At 43.2% G+C, this 23,315-nt stretch overlaps 1 protein-coding gene across 7 annotated transcripts in view; it reads left to right on the top strand.

The window, feature by feature from the left end:
- Positions 1-13,996, top strand: part of LOC124142048 (putative aminopeptidase W07G4.4) — a 28,901-nt gene extending 14,905 nt beyond the window's left edge. For 6 of the 7 annotated variants that reach the window (XM_046510305.2, XM_046510304.2, XM_046510302.2 and 3 more), the window contains 9 exons: positions 2,355-2,430; positions 3,033-3,118; positions 3,881-3,985; positions 4,896-4,971; positions 7,303-7,421; positions 7,670-7,759; positions 9,664-9,771; positions 11,833-11,967; positions 13,555-13,996. In XM_046510305.2, coding sequence (XP_046366261.2) covers positions 2,355-2,430; positions 3,033-3,118; positions 3,881-3,985; positions 4,896-4,971; positions 7,303-7,421; positions 7,670-7,759; positions 9,664-9,771; positions 11,833-11,967; positions 13,555-13,680 — 921 coding nt within the window. In that variant the 3' untranslated portion in view covers positions 13,681-13,996. Of the gene's footprint in view, positions 1-2,354; positions 2,431-3,032; positions 3,119-3,880; positions 3,986-4,895; positions 4,972-7,302; positions 7,422-7,669; positions 7,760-9,663; positions 9,772-11,832; positions 11,968-12,007; positions 12,143-13,554 lie in introns of all 7 variants that reach the window. The other variant, XM_046510299.2, reaches the window with a different exon arrangement.
- Positions 13,997-23,315: the final 9,319 nt, after the last annotated feature.

Raw genomic sequence — 23,315 nt, forward strand, 5'->3', positions numbered from 1 at the left:
ATTTTAACTTAAAGTCAGCCAACAATACAGGTTTCTTTCTTGGAATTTATGAATAAATATAAATGCTGAAAGGAAAGCAAACCTTTAAATTAAAGAAAATTCATGAGTGGTGTTTTAGTGTCTGTCTCCCATCCCACTGATACACATGTCTTTATGTTATTTGATATACTCAACAACAAAAGTTCCTGTGACACCAATATTTAAGTGTATTTTTCAAACGAGTAAAGTTTGGTTTTCAATATTGTAGTACATGTATGGAATCAAGTCACAAAAACGCAACTGTTACAGAAAAGCATGCATTCCATGCAAACGTTGATTTTTATGCAAGCCCCGTGCATTTCATTACTCAAGAATGGGTATAAAAACATGTGCGTTAACGGGATTCCTTATGCATTGTTTGGCATCGTGCTGACAATAACCACTCAGAAAAACAACAAAATTACGCAATTATTCAACGTTACGAAATGCTATGCCTGTCCGAAAATGAGCGTCTGCGAGACATTGGTCTGCTTGAAGCAGGATCGAGTCAACGTGATGTTGCAAGACAATTTAACGTCCACAGAAACACCATTTGGTGTTTATGGCAACGTTGGCAACAGACGAATGAAGTCAGAGACCATCCTCGGAGTGACAGGCCACGCGTAACCAATCATCGACAAGACAACTGGATTCGAACAACACACCTACGAAATCGATTCCAGCCAGCAACTGTGACTGCAAGAAGCATCCCTGGCCTTCGACGAATATCTTCACAAACCGTACGTCGTCGCCTCAGATGTGCAGGGATTGTCGCCAGAAGACCCGCCAGACGTCCCATTTTGACAGGAAACCACCGTCAAGCACGTCTACAGTGGTGCAGACAGCGTCTACGCTGGACGGCCATGCAGTGGGGACAAGTTCTTTTCACTGACGAGTCTCGTTTTCACCTCAGCCACAGCGATGGCAGGATTCGAGTGTACCGACGTCGGGGTGAACGTTAAACCAATCATTGTGTCATGGAAGAAGATCAGTTCGGGGGCGGCAGTGTTATGGTATGGGGTGGGATTACAGCAAGACAGAGGACCCGTTTGATACTGGTAGAGGGAAATATCAATGGACAGCGCTACTGCGACGAGATCATCGACCCTGTTGTTCTACCGTTTTTGCGTCGTCATGGCCCAGGCATTACCTTTCAACATGACAACGCCCGGCCTCATATTGCTCAACTTGTTCAGGTATCTCTTCAACAAAACAACGTGAATGTTATCCCCTGGCCGGCTCGCTCCCCTGATCTCTCACCAATCGAGCACATGGATCGGCGCCTTCGACGTCAACCACGTGTTCCACAGACACTCAAGGAACTTCGAAACATGCTCCAGCAGATATGGACAGATATCACACCGGACTTTGTGCGACGCCTGGTCAATTTCATGAGACGAAGATGTGTTGCTTGCATCGCAACCAGAGGTGGGCACACACGCTATTGATTTGTAAATTGACATTTTGGCATGTTCATGTTTTTTTTATGAAATCGCGCATTTTCTGAAGTCAGTAGGTCGAATTAAACCATTTGAACACTTACAGGAGTCTTTTATCTGTTGCAAACCGAAATTGTTTCAGGTTTGGTAAAAAAACATTACTTTGCATTAAATCTTATTCAATGTCACAGGAACTTTTGTTGTTCAGTATATAAGGATGGTTGTTACAATAGGTGAGGTGAGGTGAAATTGGGTTTAACGTCGCGTCCAAGATTATTGCACTTATATAGCGACGTGCATGCACGTACGTGTGTGTGTGTGTGTGTGTGTGTGTGTGTGTGTGTGTGTGTGTGTGTGTGTGTGTGTGTGTGTTTGTGTGTGTTTGTACTAGTCCGGACTAATGCCGATTTATAGCGCTAGCTCACTGAGATACCATGCCGCAATTTAACATGAATACCCCACTCAGACACAGTATACTGACTCCAAGCCGACCAGTCCTTGTTTTAGCCCCTCGTTTAGAACGTAACGAGGGACGCAGAAAACCACAGTGATAGTGCTACATCGAATTTATCTTTCCGAAATGTTTTAATCTGCTAGGAATTCAAACAAATTAAAAATTGACAGAAAACAGCTTTCGATTGAGTCGAGGTTAACTTGTGCTATGCCATTGTCTCGGAAGAGCGTGCGGCTTTTTGCTTCGAAGCGGGATATAAGGGATGTATTCTCCCGCTCAGTAACCCACGTGCAGCCTATGTTCTTCGTGGTGGGGTTGATAGGATTTATTCTTCCGCTCAGAAATGTCTCACGTGTCTTTATGTTATTATGTACAAGAACGTATGTTTCAATGAACTGATACACGTGTCTTTAATCTATGATATTCAAGGACGTATGTTTTAGGTGGAAGTAGTGTCCGACCGGGCTGTTCTGGAGAGAGACTACCCATGTGTGGCCGCAGTGGACCGGGCCGCTAGCGGTACGTACTTACTTATTTATCACCTTTCTAATATGAGGAAGTTGTGGGGTAGCCTTGTGGTACAAGCGTTCGCTCGTCACGACGAAGGCCTGGGTTCGATTCCTCACATGACTGTAATGTGTGATGACACCATCTCGATGTTGATCAATTATGTAGCACACATGACACGTCCATTAACCTGAAATTAAATCAAATGCACAATGTCACATTCATTGCTGAATGTGGCACAGGGGCGCTTGCTGACGTAATGTTGTTTGTTTGTTGTACGCCGCACTCAGCAATATTCAAGCTATATGACGGCGGTCTGTAAATAATCGAATCTGGACCAGACAATCCAGTGATTAATATCATTAGCGTCGATCTATGTAATTGGGATACGATGACATGCATTAACTAAGTCAGCGAGCCTGACCACCCGATCCCGTTAGTCGCATCTCAGGACAAGCATAATCACCTTTTACGACAAGCATGGGTTGCTGAAGACTTATTCTAACCGGGATCTTCACGGGTATTCTGACGTTATGAAGGGGCGGGGAAGGGCGTCATGACCTAACGACGCGATGTGATGATGTTTGTGATGATGACTTGTTAACACACTACAGTTGTCCCCCGCCACCAAGCCCGACTCATCTTCCTGGAGTACAAGGGGGAGGGCGCCATCAAGAAAAACATCTTCCTGATCGGGAAGGTAAGTGTAGCCTTGTACTGAGTGAGTGAGTGAGTGGGTACGATTTTACGCCGCTTTTAGCAATATCCCAGCAATATCACGGCGGGGGACACCAGAAATGGGCTTCACACATTGTACCCATTTCGGGAATCGAACCCGGGTCTTCGGCGTGACGAGCGAACGCTTTAACCACTAGGCTACCCGACCGCCCCCTTGTACTGTATACACTGTTTGGCAAAATGACTTTAAACTTAGGTACCAGTAGTGAGTTAGTATGTAGAGTCAAAATGTTTGCTTCTTAATGAAAAATAACGAATTTTAGTAGTATTTTCGTTCCTCTTTAACTGTAAATACAAGAATCCAACGCATTAAGTTTAGTAATGTGAACTGAAAACAGGGAAATTTCAGGATTCTTTGCTGGCCGAACTAGGTGTTAATTCGATTAAGGTTTTGATAGTCATTCCATAAACCAGCTAGTGTGTTCTGATATCGTGACTAAGGTATGCCACCTCACCCTTAGCACCGTCTGTTGTATCCGCTCAGAGTGAATGCATCTCCCACTATCAAGATCATAGGGCTAGGCCTGTGGTTGTAGTGGTTGCTCATGCAGATGACCCAGTTTGATTCTACTCATGCACAGTGTAACATCATCAAAGGACCTGTTGCAAGACATGTAATCTAGCAAGTAGTTTCACAGATCTGACATGTCACTATATGGGTGAACTATTGCACATCTGATGTTTGATGTTAACACTCTAGCTCACTCTGTCAGTACTTTCACAGGGCATCACCTACGACACCGGCGGCGCTGACATCAAGGCCGGGGGCAACATGGCCGGTATGCACAGGGACAAGTGTGGGGCGGCGGCGGTCGCGGGATTCTTCAAGGTGGGTCGCATTGATACCCCAGCCTGTTTTGTTTGTTTGTTTGTTGTTTAACGCCGCATTCGGCAATATTCCAGCTATATGACGGCGGTCTGTAAATAATCGAGTCAGGACCAGACAATCCAGTGATCGGTGTTGTGAGCAACGATCCAAGTCGGGGTAAGATGACATGGGTCAACCAATTGCAAGTCACCGAGCCTGACCACCTGATCCATTTGGTCACCTCTTACGACCAGTATAAGTTGCTAGGGACCTATTCTAACCAGGACTAGGGGGCACGGGTGGTCCAGTCGTCTAAGGCGCCGCGATTCGCTGTGCAGAGTTGCGTCCCTTGGGCACGCCAGAAACCTATGATTGTGGGTTCAAATCCCAGTTCCTCCCGATTTTGTTTCTAGGTTTGTCAGCACCATGCCCGTGCTCGTGGGTTTCACCGAAGTGGTAAACGTCTAAGACGTCTGCATCACTTGGGTCTTTCCTCCAATATAAAGCTGACACGCCGCGATATAACTGAAATACTGTTAAACGCGGCGTTAAACCAAACTCACTCACACTCACTGAAATTAAAATAATTATTAAATCTTACAGTACAGTAAACAGTATAGCACTACGCCATTAATCCCTTAACAGGACCCTCATATTTTCCCGGAAATTAGTAAATTATGGTCAACTGGAACCCTAGTTTTGTAGGTCAAGGTGAAACCCTGGTCGGCCATGTTGAAAAACGATATAGAGAATCAAGCCAAAATATTTACATTGGCATGCATCACATATATTAGACAATCTAGGCCAGTTGCTGACGCCAAGACCTATTTATGCAGGGCAGTTATGTTTGTATGACTGATACCAATTTCAAGACCGAAACAAACAAGTGAAACAAATGATACCGAGACTGTTTTGTTTTTTTTTAATTCAGATTCTGTCGATCCTGAAACCCCCCGGCATCAGAGTGAGGGGGGTGATGGGCATGGTCAGGAACAGCGTCGGTGCAGGTATATCCCCCCAAGTATTGACAGTATTAAAGTACAACATATTACTGAGAGGACGTTCAAACCGTGAACATTTTTCAGGGCACAGATTTTCTCTCGCTCATCAGTGTAATTTGATTGGACGGTTATTTCGAGTGTCGAGTCTTTCGAATCGAGTTTGACACAAAGAATAAATAGAGGATATTTCATGTGTCGAGTCAAATATTATATTTCTCTCATCAAGTGATTGGGGGGGGGGGGGGGGGGGGGGGAGGAGGATATTTTCACTTGCGATAATGGGAGACAATTTACGGGGAGGTAACTCTTGCATGACAATAGTTCCGCCAAAGTATTATGTTCACTGCAGTGAAATATATCAAGTGTTATGTTCACTGCAGTGAAATATCAAATGTTATGTTCACTACAATTAAAATATCACTTTTCTCAACTTCAGTCTCACACTGAAGTAAATAATAATGAATATAGATTATGATAATAGAATGTACACGTAACACACTGGATAAACGATTGAGGAAATCCTTGAACCCATCATCAGAGACTATAAAGTAACTGAAACCGGCTGTCTTTTTAGAATATTTAAAAAAGAACTAGAAATAAACTGACGTCCAAAAGAAACATTACCAACTGAAAATATAAATTTCAGACAAAGTATAATCTTTTTTCGATGAAGTCTATCTAAAACACATAAACTACAAATACAACAATAGTGTATGCAGAAAATGTTAATCGTCTGTTACATGTTTGCGAGATAACACGCGAAAAAGTGAAAAACACGTGCACCACGGACAACTGCCAATGCACGTGCGGGTAAGGGTATAAAACGATTGCAACGGCAAGTCAGACATCCACAGTGATAAAAAAAAAAGACAAAAGAAATGCCACGACTCACAGTCGAACAATGTGAACGAGCCTTGGGAGCCACCCAAGCCCATATTGCACGAACCTTCGGTTGCTCCCGTGTTGCAGTTACCAACTTGATGCAACGTTACAGACAGACAGGGCCGACCGCTGACAGGCCAAGAACAGGCAGACCCAGGGTGACAACGCCCCATGATGACCGGTACTTGCGTACCTTGCACCTCCGAAGTCGACAGACAGTGGCCAGGAGACTCAGGGCTCATGGAATCAGGGCTTTTAGACCATACAGAGGACAGCTATTGACAGCGCAACATCGTCGTCTGCGATTAAGATGGGCCCGGACTGTACGACGCTGGCAACGACTTGACTGGCGGAGGGTTGTCTTCACAGACGAAAGTCGATTCTGTATGTTTAGGGCTGATGGAAGATAACGCGTTTACCGCCGAAAGGGTGAACGAACGGCGGCGTGCTGCGTGCAGGAGGTCGTACCATATGGTGGAGGGAGTGTCATGGTGTGGGGAGGGATCTGTGGGCAGGAGAGGACACTGCTGGTCATCGTTGACGGAACCTTGACAGCTCAGCGTTACATGGATAACATTCTTTGTCCAGTTGTCCTACCATTTCTCCAACAGCAGCCACGTGGTGTCATTTATCAGCATGACAACGCTAGAGCCCATCAGCCAGAATTGTCACTAACTTCCTCGCAGCCAACAACGTCAACGTCAATGCTCACTCGACATGTCCCCCATAGAACACCTCCGGGACTTGATGGATCGTCGTGGTCGACAACGACCACACTCTCCAGACAACCGGCAAGAACTGATCTTGGCCCTCCAAGAAGAATGGCGTCAAATCCCACGTGACCTCATCAGACGACTGACTTTTTCTGTGCGTCGAAGAGTTTTTGCGTGTATTGGGGCATGCGGTGGTCACACACGCTACTAATGACTTGTTATTGAACGTGAGCGATTGTTTATGTACTCTGCCTATTGTCCATGATTCTGAAAGCTCGAGTTTTGTACCACACCCAACTTTGGGGGGCTCTGACGTCATTCTCGGTCGCGGTATGATTGTCATTTTCAGTGTTGATTATGTTGGTATATTGATCTTCTCAATACACTTTACTTCATGCATGTATGATTTGTTGTTTTTGAGCAAGAGTGATTTCAAACTCTGGTAAAGTTTTTGGACGTCAGTTTACAATACAAAGTACAACAGTATAACAATGTTAATCTTGCAGAAAAAAATAAATGTGTACTGAATAATTAGATGAGTATTATTGCTTTAAGCAACTCAAACCCAAATATAAACCCTGGTATGCCTGTCCACGTGGCAATGTGCAGGGCCATGTAAAATCGTGGACAATTAACATGAAGAAATGATGTAAAAAAACCCAACAACAACAACAAAATTATCTTCAGAGACTATATGATTTTCGTCATTTTCTTAAACTGTTTACGCTGTGATGTGTTTCAGAGGCCTACGTGGCTGATGAGATCGTGACCTCACGCGCCGGGGTGAGAGTGAGGGTTGGGAACACAGACGCTGAGGGGAGGATGGTCATGACAGACCTCCTCTGCAAGTTCAAAGAAGAGGTACGTAACTTTGCCTTATAGACCGTTTCCATTGACAGCTATCAGAATAGAATAACTGGCATTAAAATGGTTAAATAAGTTTACCAAAAAATTCATGGAGTTTACCTGGTAAAAGAAAATTTCGGCCACGGTTCGTCCCTGTTTGGCCACACACTTCGAAGAACAATTTGTAAAGGTATTCTGAATGTTTATTTTGGAAATTCGTATTTATGTGCGACAGTGATAGTTTGTTTTTCTTTTTCCCTCAGGCAAGCGAGCCAGGCGTTGTCGACCCCCACATCTTCACCATCGCTACCCTCACGGGTCACGCCAAGAGGACCTGCGGAGACGCCTACTCCGTGAGTCACGACACTGCGCCTGGTTTCCAATCTAAGATCGGTTTCGGAGACGCATTCGTCACTATTCGTATATCTCCGTGACATATTGCTGGTTACGGAAAGGAGCGAGTGGTGACAAATGTGGGACAAGGACTGTCTGTGTCGTCCTTGATTGCCAAAAACTCGCATAATACCATAAACTGTCAATTCTGGATATGAGGTCCAATGTCGCTAATAGCCGACTTCAGCGAACCCAATCTAATTCTTGAAAAGTCTTACTTGTTGCTACTGCTAAGGTGAATGACAAACTTCGGATGTAACGTGCTCGGCTCGCTCCAACAAGGCGATCTTAGTGATACGATTGGCGTAAGCCGATGTTAAAATATAGGAGTTACGATTGTCTTGGCACTACCGGGAACGGGACCTTACCTTTAAAGAGAGACTAGGTCATTTCAAATTTAATTCAAGTCATTCAAAACCAGTAAACTCAGAATTTTGTTCTATATTCCCTGGTGCCATTCAGCGCCATCTGTCCACATGTTCTATACTCCCTGGTACCATTCAGCGCCATCTGTCCACATGTTCTATACTCCCTGGTACCTTTCAGTGCCATCTGTCCACATGTTCTATACTCCCTGGTACCTTTCAGTGCCATCTGTCCACATGTTCTATACTCCCTGGTACCTTTCAGCGCCATCTGTCCACATGTTCTATACTCCCTGGTACATTTCAGCGCCATCTGTCCACATGTTCTATACTCCCTGGTACCTTTCAGTGCCATCTGTCCACATGTTCTATACTCCCTGGTACCTTTCAGTGCCATCTGTCCACATGTTCTATACTCCCTGGTACCTTTCAGTGCCATCTGTCCACATGTTCTATACTCCCTGGTACCTTTCAGCGCCCTCTGTCCACATATTCTATACTCCCTGGTGCCATTCAGTGCCATCTGCCTACATGTTCTATACTCCCTGGTACCATTCAGTGCCATCTGCCCACATGTTCTACACTCCCTGGTACCATTCAGCGCCATCTGTCCACATGTTCTATATTCCCTGGTACCATTCAGCGCCATCTGTCCACACGTTCTTTACTCCCTGATATCATTTACCACCATCTGTCCACATGTTCTATACTCCCTGGTATCATTTAGCGCCATCTGTCCACATGTTCTATACTCCCTGGTACCATTCAGTGCCATCTGTCCACATGTTCTATACTCCCTGGTACCATTCAGTGCCATCTGTCAACATGTTCTACACTCCCTGGTACCATTCAGCGCCATCTGTCCACATGTTCTATACTCCCTGGTGCTATTCAGCGCCATCTGTCCACATGTTCTATACTCCCTGGTACCATTCAGCGCCATCTGTCCACATGTTCTACACTCCCTGGTACCATTCAGTGCCATCTGTCCACATGTTCTATACTCCCTGGTGCTATTCAGCGCCATCTGTCCACATGTTCTATACTCACTGGTACCATTCAGCGCCATCTGTCCACATGTTCTATACTCCCTGGTACCATTCAGTGCCATCTGTCCACATGTTCTACACTCCCTGGTACCATTCAGCGCCATCTGTCCACATGTTCTATATTCCCTGGTACCATTCAGCGCCATCTGTCCACACGTTCTTTACTCCCTGATATCATTTACCACCATCTGTCCACATGTTCTATACTCCCTGGTATCATTTAGCGCCATCTGTCCACATGTTCTATACTCCCTGGTACCATTCAGTGCCATCTGTCCACATGTTCTATACTCCCTGGTACCATTCAGTGCCATCTGTCCACATGTTCTATACTCCCTGGTACCATTCAGTGCCATCTGTCCACATGTTCTATACTCCCTGGTACCATTCAGTGCCATCTGTCCACATGTTCTATACAACCTGGTATCATTCAGCCTGATCTGTCCACAGATTATCATGGACAACGGGCCGGCGGGAGAGGTGGACTCGGCCCATGCCATACAGAAGTCTGGAGACAGGTTCGGGGATCCACTTGAGGTGTCGACCATCAGGAGAGAGGTAGCAGCACTTAAAGTATTTTGTTTGACTAGGGAGTAAAACAGCTGGTCGGTGAATGCCACCTACCCAGGTCTGGTGAGATTATTCATTGGAGATTCATGGTTAGAATAGGTCTCAAGCAACCTTTGCTGGTCGTTTGAGGCGACTAATGGATCGGGTGGTCAGCCTCGCTGACTTGGTTGATAGCGTGTCTCCATACCCTGGTGGTGTGGGTCGTTGCTCACAATATCGATCACTGGATTGTCTGGTCCAGACTCTATTATTTACTAGAGTGCAGCGTTGAACAACTGACAAATCATTCAAAGTGGTAGCAAATAGAGACCAAGTTTATAACAAATGAGGGTCGCTATATTGTTGTAATTATTATTATTATTATTTACAGATTAAAATAATAAATGCAGCAAAGAGGGTTTGGGTGATCCTGGCACAGTCAGGCTGGTTAGGCTCATCATCAGCTCAGGGCCCTTGCCCCCTCACACGCAGCCCAGACAACCAATGGGACTTCTCCAAAGAAGCGCTGCCGAGTCAAACACACCCAGAACTTTTCGGAGGATGTGAAGACTCCCCAACACTGCAGCTTTCTGCATTACCCAAACAATGGGGAGTTGGACAACTTGGTACTTGGGATGCAAGCGTGAGGTCCGCATATTTGCTATGTTTTTCCTCAATCTTGTCAATCACATCAGTGTCAAAGGGGACAGAAAATTCAATGATATAAATGATTTCATTGGATTTATCAAAACGGACAAGATCAGGTTTGTTGGCCCGGATACGTCTAAGGCTGTAAATGGGCCTATTCCAAAGAATTTTGTATTTATCATTTCCATGACGCCCTCTACATATTAATGGGTGGCCCTCTACGTCAAAACCACAAGCATGGCGAAGACGGTAATAAAATGATCGAGCTACGCCATCATGTCGCTGAAGACACTGTGTTTGTGCCAAAGCTGGCATCCACTGACAATGTGTTGGACAGTCTAATTCAATTCATTACATAATCTACATTTCATGTTTACATGTTGATGCAAAATCACACATTGACGGTTTCGAGTGGGAAGTGGCTGGTCCTGAGAAGCAAAGAGAAAACCTGTTTCACTTTACAGGCAAGCCGACTTCATTCAGGCGAAGGACTCTGCAGGGTCGCTTACCCTCTCAACACACTGCACATAAACTCGATGCAGTGGTCGCTCAGAAAGCCTCTCCTTGAAGAACTGAGTCTGGGCAGATTTGATATGGCAATTCGCTTGGTTGACACTCATTTCTGTACCGTCCAGCAGTACAGTACCATCAACATAATCAACAATGACATTGAGATTATGTCCCACGTCCTTGGCTCGTTTTAGAAAACTGTGGAATGCCTTGTTTTTATCATGAGTCTTGACATGCTTCACAGGAGGATCATCAGACAAATAAATGTGTACAAAAGTGCAAAAACAATTCCTCCACATTAATCAAACCATCATAATTAGTAAATATAAGCGATTGAGGGAAGAGCGAGGGTGGCGGAATCAATTGTCTGACATGATTCTTCGTATGAGGGTGTCAATACCCTGAATTTCTTGTTTCGTCCAATCAACAACACCAAATAAATAAGAAAGGACGGGCTTAGCATAAGTATTTGTGGCTTTGACTTTGTTGCGAGCGTTCAGCTATGAACTCCAGATTTTCTACATTTGTACCCAGCCCGAAGTTTTTCCTTGATATGGGCATTCTGGAGTTTGTCCCTAATCTGCATCCCTAAGTACGTATAGGCCTGACCTTCCACAAGATGGCCAATAACTCCTCCTCCAAGTAAACTGACTGATCCGCCCTCTTCTACCTTGCCACGTTTCAAAATTTTCAATGAAGAATGTTGAATCTGGTTTTTTTAGTGTAGATCCACCATTGGCAATAAGTTCAGGGTGATCCATGTAAAGGATCATTATCGTTGTTATTATTTTTATTATTTACAGATTGCAAAATGCAGCAAAGAGGGTTTATAATTATGATTATTATTATTACATTGTTATCATTATCACGTTATCAATATTATCATTATCATCATCACAATCATCATCACAGGACTATACCATCCACAAGGGGAAGTCCGAATACGAAGACACCTTGCAATGCCAGATTGGTGTGGGTGCCCCACAAGTCGGCAGAGGTCACCAGTCTCCCGCGGCCTACATGATGATGGCGTCGGGCCTTGACAAGGTATGGCAGTCCTATTCATGCCGTCTTCTTTCTCGTGTAGGATTACCGTGTCCACAAGGGGGCGTCGGAGTATGAGCACACACTCCAGTGCATGATCCGTAACCCTGGTCCTTGGTTGCATAGAGGACATCAGTCCCCTCCTGCATTCATGATGATAGCGGCTGGCATCGACCAGGTAGTATGGGCCCCTGGATATTGCCCAGTTGTAGGCAGTGCATGGGGCAACTTGATATTGACAAGGTGTAGTAGGTCGTGCATGGGGCAACTTGATATTGACATGGTGGGGTAGATCGTGCATGGGGCAACTTGATATTGACATGGTGGGGTAGGTCGTGCATAGGGCAACTTGATATTGACAAGGTATGGTAGGTCGTGCATGGGGCAATTTGATATTGACAAGGTATGGTAGATCGTGCATGAGGCAATTTGATATTGACAGGGTGGGGAAAGTCGTGCATGGGGCAACTTGATATTGACATGGTGAGGTATGTCGTGCATGGGGCAACTTGATATTGACATGGGGTGGTAGGTCGTGCATGGGGCAACGTGATATTGAAAAGGTATGGTAGGTCTTGCATGAGGCAACTTGATATTGACATGGTGGGGTAGGTCGTGCATGGGGCAACTTGATATTGACAAGGTATGGTAGGTCGTGCATGGGGCAACTTGATATTGACAGGTGGGGTAGGTCGTGCATGGGGCAACTTGATATTGACAAGGTATGGTAGGTCTTGCATGAGGCAACTTGATATTGACATGGTGGGGTAGGTCGTGCGTGGGGCAACTTGATATTGACAAGGTATGGTAGGTCGTGCATGGGGCAACTTGATATTGACAAGGTGTGGTAGGTCGTGCATGGGGCAACATGATATTGACAAGGTATGGTAGGTCTTGCATGAGGCAACTTGATATTGACATGGTGGGGTAGGTCGTACGTGGGGCAACTTGATATTGACAAGGTATGGTAGGTCTTGCATGAGGCAACTTGATATTGACATGGTGGGGTAGGTCGTGCGTGGGGCAATTTGATATTGACAAGGTATGGTAGGTCGTGCGTGGGGCAACTTGATATTGACAAGGTATGGTAGGTCGTGCATGGGGCAACTTGATATTGACAAGGTGTGGTAGGTCGTGCATAGGGCAACTTGATATTGACAAGGTATGGTAGGTCGTGCATGGGGCAATTTGATATTGACAAGGTATGCTAGGTCTTGCATGAGGCTACTTGATATTGAGATGGTGGGTTAGGTCGTGCATGGGGCAACTTGATATTGACTAGGTAAAGCAGGTCGTGCGAGGGGCAACTTGATATTGACAAGGTATAGTAGGTCGTGCATAGGGCAACTTGATATTGACAATGTTTGGTAGGTCTTGCATGTGGCAACTTGATATTGACAATGTTTGGTAGGTCGTGCATGTGGCAACTTCATATTGACAAGGTTTGGCAGGTCGTTCATGGAATCTCGACAGCACCCTCAGTATAAACTACCAAGTAGTTAGAGGAAAGTTTAGTATATCAAACCTTTCTCTTTATCAAAACCCGTATGTCACAGTGAAGATAATGATGATAATCTTTATCTATTCCAGCATGGCAAAGATTCTGCCACCCCCTTGAGATACTCCCACATCGATATCGCGGGGTCATGCGGGCCATACCCGGGGGTCCCCACGGCGGCCCCTGTGGTGGCACTGGCAGCTCAGTTCGTCCTGTAGAGTACCCGGGTCAGGATGGTTAAAGCTGACCTGTGTATGGTCGTGAAGACGTTACGCGTGTCCTGACATATATCAGGCAGTGTGCAGAAGAGTAGTACTCAGAACAAATTTTAAGCTCAAATAATATATCGCTTTAATAATGTAGTTCAGTGATGTCGTAGTGATAAATATTATTGATTTTCAATGCACTGTTTATTAGTTGAACTGTAACAGTAAATCTGAGAACCCTTCTGAAACGGTCTCGGAGTAAATAGTTGCCACGTATAAATGCAAGATTGATGGTGCGGTGTTAAACAATATAGCAGATTTTTTTTAGTCCGCTTTGTCAGAGTGTCTTTCACGTTGGATGTGAACTGGAAATGTGTGATTTCTTTTTGTCCAAGTATCCAATACTTGCAAGAACCGACTAAAATGTGAGTCGAGTGGTTTGAGAATATGACCAGGAAGACTATGGGTCAATAAATGGAGATCGGGTGGTTTCAGAATGTGAGGTGAGGTGAAATGGGGTTTAACGTCGCGATCAAGATTGCACTTATATAGCGACGTGGATGCACGTGTATGTGTGGCTACTTGTACTAGTCCGGACAGATTCCGATTTAAAGTGCTAGCCCACTGAGATACCATGCCGCAGTTTAACATGAATACCCCACTCAGACACAGTATACTGACTCCAAGCCGACCAGTCCTTGTTTTTCCCCTAAATGCCGAGCGCCAGACAGGGTAACAACAAGTACCATCTTTTAACGTCTTTTGATATGATGCGACGGGGCATTGAACCCTCAACCTTTCGCACTAGACCACCGAGGCGGTCGGTTTCAGAATGACACCAGAAGAAATGTGGGTCATTAAAATGGAGATCGGTGGTTTAAGAATGTGACTAGGAAGACTGAGGGTCATCTAAAGGATCGGATAGTTTCAGAAGGTGACCCGAATTATTAAGCTCGCGACCAAATTCCGGTCGTCGAGTTTATATGGAATATCTTGCCGATATTATATACTGTTAAGGAAATATATATGTTAAGTATATATTTCCATTTAATCACTCACTTTAATAAATTTTACGTCAAAACATTTTTTTGTTTGTTTACAAAGTGTCTTGCTCATACTGAATCAAAGAAACCGAAGTCGAGAATACAGTAATCTTTCGGAGGTAATAGCCTGTATGAATACCGCTATTTCGTAACCGCTCCACGAACATATGTATTTGAGTACCCATTTATTGGCTGATTTAATATATTTTGAAAGCATTTTGAAAACAAATGTATAATATATAAAGGATACTAGTAGTATGGGAGTGTTCATGTCATACTATGTTCACGACACGAACGTTGTAAACATAGTATGACATGAACACTCATAAAATGTTCTGTTTATCACCGAAGAAGATGTCTACACACACAGACGAATATTAGTGTTTACCTAGAAGGCCAGCAAGTCGCAACGGCAATTGAACCACAATTTTTCGAATGACGTCAACAATCTTCAGCTATGACGTCGTTTCTAGATTGACGTCATTCCGACCTCACGTCACAATAAGATTCGAATGACGTCAACACTGCCGTCAAGATGACGGAAACTATACACTGTTGTCTCGTGACGTGATATGACACATGGGCACATTAAGATTTTCGTGAACCCGGATATGTTCGTCATCGTGGGTAATAAATAGAGAATCTCACCCGAGTGTCTTTTGATATCAAATATACCAACGAGTCTATTTCGAAAGACACGAGGGTGATATTTTATTTATCATCCAATATCATTCTTAAATCGAAATAGGCCAAATCAATGATTTATAAAAGCGATATCTACCATGTAGATATCGGAGTTTTTCCACTTTTATCAACCCGTGTTATTATATTTGATATCAAAAGACACTCGGGCGAGATTCTCTATGTATTCCATTATGCCATTAACACAAAGTACATAGCTGGCTTGAGAGTGGGTTGACATTAAGCTAATACAGAAACACGGTAATGTGTTTGAGTGACTGACATGCACGTACTTTACCCGACATTGATGCTCCAGATAATGTGTTGGAGCGCACAAAGTGCCACAGCAACTGAATATTGTAATCAACAAAGCTCGGGGCTCAAGGACATCTGTTTGTTCAGATATTCATATTAGAAGAAAAATAGATATTAGGAAGGGGTGTTCTTGGAGACAAATTAACGAACTGGTAGCGGGATGTCCGAAATCGATGCGCATGATGCTGTTGACGGATACCACGGATGACACGCGACTGAAACTGAAATTGTAGTTTGTTTTGTCATCTTTGCCTAGCATCCGTTTGGAGTGGGCTCTGTTTCCAGTGATGCTATATCGGGTAGTTAATGGGTTCGGCCTTCATAGACATGACAGAGCATGACTTGTCTGTGAAAGACAGATTTAAGACTGTTCGTGTATCGACATGTATGCACTCGTGTGTGTGACTGGTAGTACACGTTCGGACTTGTGTAGTGCTAGCCGACTGAGATACCGTGACGGCGTTTAACATGGATACCCCACTCATTATATAGTGACCCCGAACAGACCAGTCCTTGTTTTATTCCCTTAATGCCAGGTGCCAGGCAGGGTAACAACAAGTACCACCTTTTAACGTCTGTTACCATGGTATGATCTGGCCAAAACGCCCCACTTAAAAGGCTAGCGCGCTCTATCCACTACATCATGGAGACGCCCCACTTAAAAGGCTAGCGCGCTCTATCCACTACACCATGGAGACACCCCACTTAAAAGGCTAGAGTGCTCTATCCACTACAGCATGGAGACACCCCACTTAAAAGGCTAGCGCGCTCTATCCACTACACCATGGAGACGCCCCACTTTTAAGGCTAGCGCGCTCTATCCACTACACCATGGAGACACCCCACTTAAAAGGCTAGCGCACTCTGTCCACTACAGCATGGAGACACCCCACTTAAAAGGCTAGCGCGCTCTATCCACTACACCATGGAGACACCCCACTTAAAAGGCTAGCGCACTCTGTCCACTACAGCATGGAGACACCCCACTTAAAAGGCTAGAGTGCTCTATCCACTACAGCATGGAGACACCCCACTTAAAAGGCTAGAGTGCTCTATCCACTACAGCATGGAGACACCCCACTTAAAAGGCTAGAGTGCTCTATCCACTACATCATGGAGACGCCCCACTTAAAAGGCTAGAGTGCTCTATCCACTACAGCATGGAGACACCCCACTTAAAAGGCTAGCGCGCTCTATCCACTTCAACAAAAATATTTAAAATTCTGAAATGAGAGGTTAATTCCATAAAACTCGTCATGAATACTAGTTACATGTTACTATACAACGAAGGACGTGTGGGTAAAAGGGTAACAAGTCGTCGCTGTACAGAGTTGCGTCCCTTAGACGTTTCCAACATCTATGATCCTGGGTTCGACTATCAGATTCGCTATGGTTATGCTTCTTGGTTTGTGGTTTAACCGAGGTGGAAAATACCTGCATACCTCTGGCTTAAACTGACACACCGTGATATAACTGAAATAGAGTTAAACAGGCAAACCATCTCATTCTCAATAGTACGTGTCCGAATACTCTTGCAATTAAAGTTAGGACCATCTACAAGGGGTATTATTCTGTATCGCTGTTTCGGTAATCAGGACGATTTCACTTGAATGTTAATGCACAGGGTCCACTTACACAAACCGATCTTAGTTTTGTTTGAGTACCCGAGTTAAGACCATCATAGCGCTAACATCGCTTTGTGTAAGCGGGCCCAGATAACGGAGTTCCAACGCATCATTGCATACAGGGATCCAGGGGTGGTGCAAAGATGCACAGTATTAGTCCAATCAAAGAACTACAAGAACACGTTAAGAACCAAACAAGTTCTTATACCATGATCTTACACAGCACCTGGGTATAGCTAAACCTTTATACTCTCCAGACAGCAAAGCAGTAGTTATTAGACTAACATTTCGTCCCAGATATAAAATTATCTTTGTAACAAATATATGTCTGCAAAATCAAATCAAAATGGAGCCAGGAGTCGACAAATAATTCCCTAACGTCTGGGAGACAGATTACGCGGTGATATGAGCTTTATGTACGAGAATATGGCCTCGACCAACACGAAAATATGTGCTAAATATCGCATAACAAATATAAACGCAGGTGCTCGCTTCCTGGGGGATTATATGCTCTGTCCACTGGTCAAATAGCAAAGGGCGACCGACCGCTAATTATTTAGTAAGAGCAGGGCCGAGTCTATTGAAGTTGATAACGAGGCTTGACGAGTGTTTATAAACCCTTACCCAATACGTCGACCTCCAATATGGCGTCATTGACTCACGTCAGTTTGACTGTGACATCACAGCGTTCTAAGACCGCGTGGATAGGTCAGACGTTATCTTAATGGCCAAAGACATTATTTACGACCCATCAGGAGGATATTGTGCTGTAAATAATTTCTGAAGCTCGTGTTTAGTATTCTGCTCCATGCTTTGTGTTAGGCTATGTCGCCATTTCAGAAAGTAACGTGACTGGCAATAACATAACATTATTATCTGTACGTCTAATTTAGAGAATGTTTATATGCCATTTGTGATACGTGCGGAATGTGTTATATCTCTAATAGGAGCTTAATTGCATATTCTACGTCGTTTGTGTTTGAGACAATGATATTGATCAGAGGGAAGCTTTATACTGTGGGTGTAGTCTATGTACTAACTCCCACGCATTAACGAATTTAAAGTCATGCTTCTATTTTCGGACACTTTCAACGACAAAGGGTTGTATTTACATGTGAGCTATTCGCAAGTCGAGATAGGCTGTTGAATTATTTTTAGCTTAATATCTATTAAGCCGAGTAGAAAGAATCGTCTAGAGCGCCGCAAGTCGTTGTGCAGAGTTGCGTCCCTTGGGCACGCCAGAAACCTATGATCGTGATTTCGAATTTCGGTTAGCCGTGAATATGTTTCTAAGTTTGTCAACACCAGACCGTGCTCGTGGGTTTCACCAACGTGGTAAACGTTTGAGACCTGCACTTCGTGCTTTCCTCCCACATTAAGCTGGTTCCTGTGATTTATTAAAAAATACTGTTCAAAGGGGTGGTAAATCCGACTCACTCACTCATTTATGCAAAGAGAATGCTCACACAATTTTGTCAATGGCTGTCTAAATCTGACACAGACAAATGGAAATCAATACAATAAATCGTTCAATGAAAGTACGTGATTGTGATTTGATATGGGGGCGATCGGGTAAGCCTAGTGGTTAAAGCGTTCGCTCGTCACGCCGAAGACCCGGGTTCGATTCGATTCGATGGGTACAATGTGTGAAGCCCATTTCTGGTGCCCCCCGCCGTCATATTGCTGGAATATTGCTAAAATGGCGTAAAACCCACCTCACTCACTCATTTGATATGCGTCTGTAGAATCCGACGAGAATCAGACCAGGAACCCATGGACTGGACAGATGAATTGAAACATTGCACGAAGCCCTTTGTCACAGTAACTTTGTTCTTTTCGGCAGGTTGTGTTTTTTATTGAAACAGGTCCCTTAAAGATGACATGTTTCACAAAGTACATATTTTGTTGGAAGAACAACATTACTTGTAGAGTAGAGTGTGTTTATTACGGTAAAGGGGCCACCGGCCCATTATACATAAAACTTGACATAATTAGCGCTGAAGCGCCATATCATGTGATTACAGTTTCTGTTTATGCAAATATTAAATGATGGGCATACATATTATGCAAAATATTTACTACGTTTCTTTAAAGCTAAAAAGATAAATTTAGCCAAATTATTTATGACCGTGATTTTCCGTGATGTGAATAATAAAATAAGCTTATTGTTCGATGGGAATTTATAATAAAATTCTAGAATAAGACTTTCTCTTAAGTCCTGATAAAATGGACATTCAAGACAAAAATGTAGTTCAGATTCAATATTAGGTATTACACAAAAGGGACAAAGGCGATTCTTACGGTCAAGTTTGAGACGTCGACCGTACTCAATCATAAGGTCGTGGTTGGAACAGCGGAACTTGCATAACGCTATGCAATAAGCTTTTACATTAATTACATTAAAATAATCTTCTTCGCTTAACTGCACCTTAATTTGTCTGTACATTTCAAGTTTAGAATATTTACCAAGGTCTGATAGCCAATTTTGAACGTCAGTGTCAATACATCTTTGTTTAAACTCGACTATAAAGTGTTGGACATTGACAACACGCTGCTCCATCCATACATGTCCAAAACCATAAGTGAACAATAGGTTTTTTACTTTTAGTGCCCAGCAATTTATATTTTTCTCTGCTAAACTATACTGATATCTATATACATTGTACAATATTATATTTTCCCTTCGACTTATGCACCTCATCCAATATTTAACTATCTTAATGTGTTTATTGACATTCAAAGAGTACCTGCCAAGCTCACCACGAGCTACAATGTTCGGGGTCGAGACAGAAAGTCTTAGTATTTGTTTACAAAACTTATTCTGAACATGAAGAATATTAGGCGAAGAGTGAAAACCCCAAACTTCGGCTCCATATAGCAAAATAGGTACAATTTTTACATAAAAAATATGCAATTAAACATTAAGTGGTAAACTATAAAAATCCTTAATTGATGATCTAGCTAATGATAACACTTTCCATGCCTGTTCAGCTAATATTTTCTGTGTAATATACCAACTGCCAGAACTAAAAAAATGAACGCCCAAGTATTTATACGATTTAACGATTTCTAGGTTTTCTCTACCCAAATAAAATTTCTCATATTTCCTCAATCTGCCAGCTTTTCTAAATACAATAACTTTACTTTTATCAGTATTTATTTTAAGCTTCCATTTCTGACAATAGGTATCTAGTTTGTTAATTCTCCTTTGCAATCCCAATGGTGTACTGTCAAACAAAACAATGTCGTCTGCAAAAAGCAAAATAAACAACTCAATAAAGTCTAAACTTATACATCTTTGACCGTCTAGCGCTAGAAATCCCACCAAATCATTGATAAAGAAAGAAAACAAAAAGGGAGATAACTGGCACCCTTGACGTACGCCAAATGCACAATCAAAGAATGGAGTGTAACCCTTTTCAAGCGAGACACATGACTTTACTTTTGCATACATATTTCTTAATACATTATACATTCTGCCTTTGACATTACCAGACCAGAGTTTGAATAAAAGACTTGTCCTGTCTACAGAATCAAAAGCTGCTTTCAGGTCAATGAAGGCACAGTAAAGGCGACCCTTATACAACGAGAGATATTTATTGATAACTGTGTGTAAAATAAAGATATTATCAGTAGTTTGGAATCCACGTCTAAAACCTGCTTGTTCCGGAGTGAAAAACTGTTCCTGCTCTGCCCATCTATACAACCTATTACTTATAACTTTAGCAAGAATCTTCCCAGAAACTTCCAATAATGTAATAGGACGATAATTACTGAACAATATCGCATAAATTTTTATAGAATGTTGTCCTGACTAAACAATTATAGTTTGTGATATATTGGATTATGTTCAACGGGAAACACTATCCGAAACTCAAAGAAATATCATCTTTAGGTCACCGACCGTTCAAGATCAAAAGATTGACTTGTATTTTAGCATCGATTTTGCATAGTTCATGATCAACCTGCTATTTTTTATGACCAACATTTATAAGTTCATGACAACCTGTTATAGTTCATGACCAGCCTGTTATAGTTCATGACCAACATGTTAGATTTCATGATAACCTGTTATAGTTCATAATAACCTGGTATAGTTCATGACCAACATGTCATAGTTCATGACCAACATGTTAGATTTCACGATAACCTGTTATAGTTCATAATAACCTGGTATAGTTCATGACCAACATGTCATAGTTCATGACCAACATGTTAGATTTCACGATAACCTGTTATAGTTCATAATAACCTGGTATAGTTCGTGACCAACATGTTTTAGTTCATGACCAACATGTTATAGTTCATGACCAGCCTGTTATAGTTCATGACCAAAATTGCTATAGTTCATTACCAACCTGTTATACATGTAGTTCGGGACCAGGCTGTTATAGTCCATAAACAAGCTAAATAGTATGTTAACTGCCAGAACAAGAAGATGAGTCAATTAATCTTCTTAAAAAAAGTGCATGACTTGCAAAACGATGAGTAGGACATATGCTTTCAATCCATATTTCAATTTATCCTTTAGTCACCCCACTGAAGTCATTATCACGTGTCAGTGTTTGTACCCTCCTAACAACAAACGCCGACGCATGACCCACGTGGCAGACATGGTATAAATATCGGCTTAAGCACAGCTTCCTGGCTACATGGATTCGCCGGCAGAGGAAGGCAACGTCACCATCCTCCCCGTCCGTCCTTTCATCGACCCCAACGCCCACATCGCCACCCACGTTACCACCGCCGTCTGTCGGCGCAGATGCAGACAACTTGAACAGGCGTACCTTTGAAGGAGGATCTGACCAATAGTAACTCCGTCGACAATGACCAACGTTGGATTAAATGACAACGTTGTCACAATGCTCAACATTTGAAGGCATTTTTAAAAAAACAGACTTTACACACCCACAATCGACGTAAAGGTTTTGACGTGAACGTTGTTTAAAAGTTAAACATTGCATGATCTGTTTCATTCGTTGTTCGTCAGTGACCGTCCAAATGATTGTTTTCCAAAACACACTGGGCTTCTAGTGAGATAGTTACTTAGCAACAACCCTGAACCAGTATCTTGAAGAATTTGAAATCATCGCCCAGAATAAGAAACTTCTGTCTCTCTGCTGATTGAGTTCAGAACTCGCCTTGGACAATGGCGACCAACGTTATACATATATTGGTTTTGTGTTTTGCTCTTTCTGGAGTGGAGAGTGGGTTCCATAAATTCAAGCCCACGAAACTGTTATCATATAGGGTCTCCTGCTGTTTTGTAGATATATTCTGTGATATGTCGTGTGTGGAGAAAGGAGACAGGCCAGTTGGGAGGTATAACACTAACAAGAGAGACTGGGATATGACCACGGAGGACAAGACCGCCATTGCTCATGATATGCTATTGTTCAGGATTGTGTCGTCATGGCAACAGTCTCTTGGAACCGATGGCATCCATCATTCGAAACACAGGTAAATCTTTCAGAAGTTTTCACCTTTGAAGCGGCATTAATTACAATAACAAGAGTGTTTTGCGAGGTTATGGCCGCTATATACATAGTGGTAAAAGTATGGATTAAAAAGCACGTTGCAGTTGAGCAAATGGTAGTGAGTGAGTGAGTTGGGTTTTACGCCGCTTTTAACAGTATTCCAGTTATATCGCGGCGTGTCAGCTTAATGTGGGAGGAAAGCCCGGAGTGATGCAGGTCTCAGACGTTTACCACTTCGGTGAAACCCACGAGCACGGGTATGGTGCTGACTAACCTAGAAACATAATCGGGGCGTACCGGGATTCGAACCCACAATCATAGGTTTCTGGCGTGCCCAAGGGACGCAACTCTGCACAGTGAATCGCGGCGCCTTAGACGACTGGGCCACCCGTGCCCCCTGAGCAAATGGTAAATGTTTGTATAAGATAATAATGTGTTGTAGATGTCCTTGGTGTTACTCACAAATCAATCCGATGTAAGAAACCATAAAATGGATTCGATATAGC

Source organism: Haliotis rufescens, unplaced genomic scaffold, assembly GCF_023055435.1.
Source record: "Haliotis rufescens isolate VD_foot unplaced genomic scaffold, xgHalRufe1.0.p SCAF_81, whole genome shotgun sequence".
NCBI classification, from domain to species: Eukaryota; Metazoa; Mollusca; class Gastropoda; order Lepetellida; family Haliotidae; genus Haliotis; species Haliotis rufescens.